General features: G+C 38.1%; 1 protein-coding gene across 1 annotated transcript; it reads right to left on the bottom strand.

Annotated features, from left to right (window-relative positions):
- Positions 1–624: 624 nt before the first annotated feature.
- On the bottom strand, positions 625–6,059 carry LOC122307353 (glutamate receptor 3.7-like). The gene is made up of 6 exons (XM_043120201.1): positions 5,296–6,059; positions 3,313–4,658; positions 2,628–2,905; positions 2,389–2,420; positions 1,481–1,887; positions 625–1,209 (listed from the first exon to the last, which is right to left on the bottom strand). Exons 1-6 carry the CDS (start codon positions 5,549–5,551, stop codon positions 799–801), a joined length of 2,730 nt encoding a protein of 909 aa, XP_042976135.1. The 5' UTR covers positions 5,552–6,059; the 3' UTR covers positions 625–798.
- Between the last annotated feature and the right edge of the window lie 311 nt (positions 6,060–6,370).

Here is a 6,370-nt window from a genome sequence, read left to right as displayed (position 1 = left end):
TCATAATTTTTTTTAATTTTTCATAAATATTTCTAAATTTATCTCAACATCTAAACTAATCTTAGATAGACTCCACATAATTCATTTTATCAATTCAATTCATTACTATTCATAAAAAATTCAATTCGGCTCATTATTCAAATACAGCCTAAGTTTGCACGGATAGGTTTGGAGGGGACTCAAATTTGAATAAGCCGTGTGGTACTTTAGATGAAGGGCGGAACATAATTGAATGTGGCCATAATAATTTAAAGAAAAAGTCAATGTAGCTGCTTGGCATCTGTTCAATCCAGAGGACAGCAGGGCATGGAGAAATCAAGCTTGAGAGTCAGGAAGTACTGCCAAAGACATCAATTATCAATATGATTTTCATTGTCACGATCTCTCGAGCTTTGCATTTTTTTTTTTTTTTTAAGATCCAAAGGATCCTGAACAAAAATGTGCCACACGTCCGGGTCAGTTTAAACCTTGTGCTCTGAGGTAGAAATTTTGCAAAAATTGAACGACTCGTATGTTTTAGCAGAAGAAGCTACAACCAAATAGCAATAAGAAGAACCCATCTTCCCTGAGCAAGTATGCCAGAACAGAAGAACCAATCAAGCAAGATTCCATATTGACAGTGCATTTGAATTAAGACACTGATCATGTGCCATTTTAGGCATTTAGAAAATTATCATCATGTTTTTATTGCTATACAAGGGAACGAGATATGTACATGCTGGCTGTAATGTAGCAAGTGAATCAACTCAAAAACCTGCTCCAAGTAAACTGGTGTAGCCCCTGAAGTCCTCTTGACGATTACCTAATCTGCTCTTGACGATTGTCATGCTGAAACATTTTCTTGATAGCTTCTTCCCTCTCATCAATGAAGTTAAGAAAACTGGAAATGACATGAGAACAGTGGGCGTTTGATGACACTGAGGATGGATGAGAAGACTCCCTCTGCTGTTGCTTGTAACGCGCAAATTGGCAAATCATTCTTAGAAGAAATGCCAGAAGGGCACCTATAGTGAAGATACCACATAATAAATAAAGACCCCAAAAGCTGATCAAGTGGAGTTGGTTAGGTTCAGCATGCCGGTTCCCCTCTCCTGGACAACCCTTCTTACAGAACCACCTCTCACGGATCCTCTGAAGCTCTCCATTCTCGGAAAGTTTCAAGATTGCAGTAGAAATGTCAATAGCGAGTGGGGAATTTCTCTTGAAAGCCTAGTTTATGGTAGAGAACAAAGTAAATGAGAAAACGCATCTGAAAATCATCATAACAAGAGATGTTACAGCTCACACATATATGAAGAAAGAGGGAGTGGGGGAGGGGGGGTGGAAGAGAGAGAGATGCAGAAAAGATGTAATATGCTTCATTAAAAGAAAGCATAAAGAAAAAATAAAGCACGAATATATCTCATGCATTATGAATATGTCATTCATGGACTATGTACATATGTATGCATGCATTTGATTGTAGGCAAAATCTACTCACAAATCCCCATCCACTCTTGGTAAATGGTTGCCCAATAATCCCAAATTCAGAATGCTTCGACAGAAATAACTCCACATATGTAAGTTCATCTATAATAGCTGCCACCCCTCCATTAGTTGGTCCTTGTTGAAGTGCTCTCGCAAATTCTTCTGGGGATCCCAGAGGAATGAGTCTTGACCTAGCTATGTTTTGAGTGTCAGCCAGATAGCTATAAGAAAACGAACCTACTTGGTACCCAATGGGCCAGTTACTTGCAACCAAGCTTTCAATTCCTGTGATGGGTGATGAAAGCTGCTGAACTGTAAGAATCGAAGTTAAGCTTGCTGTATAGCTTGCTGTGACCACCATCAATAAGAATAGCCAAACCACCATCACCATCCGTCCAAGTGGACTCACTGTTTTTTCCTCTGTTTAAAATAATGAAGTAAAACTTGTCAAATTCAAAATTAATGTTGTCTCTAAAAATTGTGAAATTTTGCTATTATAACCAAAGAGAAAATATTAAAAAAAAACATGTAAGAGCTCTTTTCTTCCATTTCTTTACTGGACTTAGAAGCCTATCAGATATAGTTTTTTACTGATTTAAGGGTATGTAACATGAAAGAGAATCGCCAATAAGTAATAAGTTCAGAGATTTTGTTCAATATCACATCTTTCTTTCATTTGCAACTGCAAAAGTTGGTATGACTCACTGTTTAGTAAGTAGTTATCTAAGTCATATAATTGATGATAAAACCGGGATTTTGTTCATTCATCTAACTGAGGTAGCACTCCAGCTACAGGCTATAATGACATGATGTATCAAGCATAAAGGTGCCCTTAAGCCCACTGCCCTTTTTAATGATTTGGCTGTAAGAAAGAGTGAAAATTTAGAAATTAAAAGTTGTAAAAGTCAGCAGTTTCCTTACGATTTGTCTTGAACAATGTCGAGAAGCTGAACCTGTAACATGAATTGATTGAATAAGGTTAGAGGCACATATATTAGGTATTAGGCATTTAGATGGTATATTGGATTAAGGTAATGCAATATCAAAGGGTTAACCGAAAAACAATATAACAAAAATGATGTTCTCATGCCACATGTTGTAAAAATAAATTAGTAGAAAAAGCTATAATGCAACTCCTTTTCAAACTTGAATATGCTTACAGAAACATTGTAACAAGCTGCCTCTTAGGGGGACCCCTGAAATCATCGTTGACTCGATGCTCAAGAATCCAAATAACTACTGCAATCATTATAAACGATGCTGCGGTAACACACCACATTTCTACTGTAAATGGTTTGAGAAACACCCAAGCACTTGATTTCGAATTGCGGACTGGAGCCACTATGACAAGACCAGTAGTAGCATATGGCTGTGAAAAGTCCACAATCTTTGTCCTGTTTGTCACAATTGCAATGTCCCCAACGGCAGCATCGAACACCTGACACCAAATGTTTGGTAATAAACAAGGTGTACCCAATAAATTTCTTGTGCCTAATGGATCTCACTCTGCTAACAGATGCACCTCATATAATAATCAAGATTCAAAACGAGAACCACCAGTGTGTGGATCTCACCCACATCACAGCTAACAGAAAATGATTATTGTTTAGCATGCAACTGTTAATACTCTGATCCTCCATTTCACAAGGTGTAAAAGACAAGTTTAATGTCATCAAGTTGAATTCATTGCTAACGTTTAGATATTAGGATCTTCTAGCAAGCCTGGTAAACCATGCATGAGCACATTTACCATGCGCTTTCGGATCATCTTTTTACCAAACAAGGCATAGTTACATGTCAGTTCTTTTGTTTTTTACCGGTAATAGAACACTATGTTTTACGTACCTCATCTTCGACCTTCTGTACAAGATCGTTGTAACTGGGATTGGAGTGGCCATCCCCAAATGGCTCAAATATGTAAGGAACATAATATGGAACTAATTTCCGTGCTTCAAGGAACACATCAATGCAGTATCCTCGCATTTTATGGCTGTTATTCAGCTTAGTAGCAAAGTCAACAAAACTAGCTCTGTATGGCACTCCAATTCTCAATGGTCTCTCATCATCTGCAATCACCCACCCGCGTGGCCTTTCTTTACTACCACCAGGCCAAGTAACATTTTTTAGCTTCTGATCTAGGTGGGAATTATTATTTTCTTCACTTTTCAGATTTTCTGGGGCTAAAATTGAAAAGCCTGAGGAGTTGGACCAATAACCGACCACTGCGATCTGGTCGTCAATATTAATGACATCATAACTACCACTCACCATGCTTTGATCTTCATTAAATTGGACTTGACCAGTTAAACCAGTGAAGTTTGTCTTTAATAATTTCCCACGGAGAAGAGATCCACCATCAAAGACTCTGAGCTTGCTCAGCTGAACTTTAGTTGAGTTCATTTTGAGTAACCCATCGTCAAAAGAGAATGTGATATTTCTGTGTTCTTTTATAAACTTATCGATTGAATGTGCAACTGTCAATACCGTGTCATAAGCACTGAGTCCATACGTATTCAGCTCAGAACTTGCTGAACCCTCCTCATCTACCATTTTTCTCCATCGAGACAAAAAATCCCTCTTCTGGCTAGACTCTGGAGTATGTTGACGAAGCCCAACTACCCCTTGGAGGATATGGAGTGAAGTTTTACTCAGTGAAGAGGATGAATCTAAGGTAGTAGAAAGCCAATCCGTTGCAAGCCACACGTAGTTGCTGGTCATCATCTGTAGTTTTTGAGCTATAGTGAAGAATCTCATTTTGGGGTCAGGATTGAGATGAACGACATAAACACGAGAACCCATCAATTTAGATTTATTGAGGGTATCAGTGATGTTGTTCAGATCAAAATGGATAGGCAAAGGAAACTTTTGAGCAATCTTCAATGCTCTCTTGTCGAGTTCACCACCTAAAGCAGATATCCCATTTCTCCCATAATCATCATCCACAAAGATGGCAATGACCTCTTTCCATCCATAAAAGTCAATTAAGTTGGCCATAGCAGCCATTTGGTACAAATCGCTTTGTGTAGTTCGAAAAAAGAAGGGAAATTGGAGGGCAGAGAGCGTTGGATCAGTGGCAGCATACGAAATAAGGGGAACTTGGAGACCATTAGCAATCTCAGAGATCATATGAGCTATAGCAGAGGACTGTGGACCAATTATGGCTACTACCCCTTTCTCAAGTACCTGAAAAGCTGCCGAGAAAAAGGAAGCAACCAATATTATTTAGGTAACAGGAACTCCATTTCTGAATTTAGAACTTAAAATAGCATCTTTCAGTAGGGGAAAAAACCAGATATTACCATGTAATAAACAAAGTTGATCCTGATAGGTCAAGAATACTACTAAGAGGAGAAAATTGGCTGTTTTCAGAATATAGAGGTAAGAGAAAGACTGGAAAAGTTCATTAAGAGCTTATACGAAGGGGTAACTCGTTTTCAGATAAACGATGTCAAAACAGGAGATTTAAATAAAATTATGCAATTATATATATATATATATATATATATAAAGAAAAAATAGACTAAAATTCTAATATTAGTAGATTAAGAAAACCAGTAACTATAAATTTTTGCAGAAATTCAACCTCACAAGTTAAAATTATGGTTAGTGATTTTTCTTTTGACAAGTAATCGTGGTAAGTAATATTAGAAATCATCCAAAAGCTTACAACCTTAGTTGATAGCCTTTGCATCATCACAGTTCTTATCAGACTCCCTAACAACCAAAAAGAGAGAAATTTATTCATTTTAAGAGCTCTAACTTAATTCCCTCACACAACGAACTCTATTCTGTTTCAAATGAAATATAAAACGAACAATTCAATCGTACCCCCAATGGCCCCCAAGAAGACACTGCAATTTGCATCAACCGTGAGCAACTTCAGCTCTGCACCGTTGAGAATTTTCGGATTCTTATTGACATCAGACACTGCTGCTTCCATCGCTATCTTGGCGGCTCTACCAATAACCGAATTGTAAGTAAAAATTGCACCGATGTTCACAACAGCAGGACTTTGGGAGTCCACAGAAACAGTAAGGAATATCCATATGAAAACCATCACAGGCAGAAACACAAAGTGTTTCATGTTTAAAACAAGAGAAAACCGTCACCCCAATTCTTCCCGATAAAGACTCAAACTTTTCTCTAATTAAGAACACACATGCTTCAAAATCTGGATAATAGGGGTTAAAAGTACAATTTGATAAGCACTGAGATGAGATGAGATGAATGAAGAATCTCTCCCAAGAAATAAAGGGGGCCCCACAAACTAAAAGCACCTAACCAGAACTTCATGATCAGTGAGCGACCCAGTTCTCTGTCTGAAAAGAACTTGTGAAAAATCTAACAGAACAAAACCGTGAGAATGGAAAACTGGCAACCTAGAAATTTCATCCTGCCGAAATTTGGAATTTTCAAAGGGCCGGAGAATACGTCACCAAAACAGAAACAAAAGACGGACGTGCTTGCTTGGGGAAAATAAAGGAAAGAACAAGCGAAGAACAGCATTGACTTTGATTTCTTTCTTTATTTTTCGTGGAAACAGGTCCCACACAGTAAAAATGAGAATCACGTTTTGGGGGAGAGTATTTATGAGGCACAAAAGGATATTCAAAAAGGGGTTGAAAATTTGCATGAACGCAGAACTGAGAAGGAAGAAAGACATCAGCCCCACTGGCCCACTGTGGGTCCTTCGACAGAACCTCCTTCCTTCACCTGTTGCTGTCCATATTTGAATTTTACCAGTTACCTGTCAAAGCCTTATCAGTGGCGCCAAGAAAAATGCTACGATACACTGCATGCTATCCAGTTTAACAGAGACAAGCCATTATTATGCGTTATTATCTTGGATTCTTGATGGCGATTTCAGCACATTTAATACTCTTTTGAATTTTGATCATCACCG

Source organism: Carya illinoinensis, chromosome 4 (assembly GCF_018687715.1).
Source record: "Carya illinoinensis cultivar Pawnee chromosome 4, C.illinoinensisPawnee_v1, whole genome shotgun sequence".
Classification (NCBI taxonomy): Eukaryota; Viridiplantae; Streptophyta; class Magnoliopsida; order Fagales; family Juglandaceae; genus Carya; species Carya illinoinensis.
This window is presented reverse-complemented; position numbering and strand designations above follow the sequence as displayed.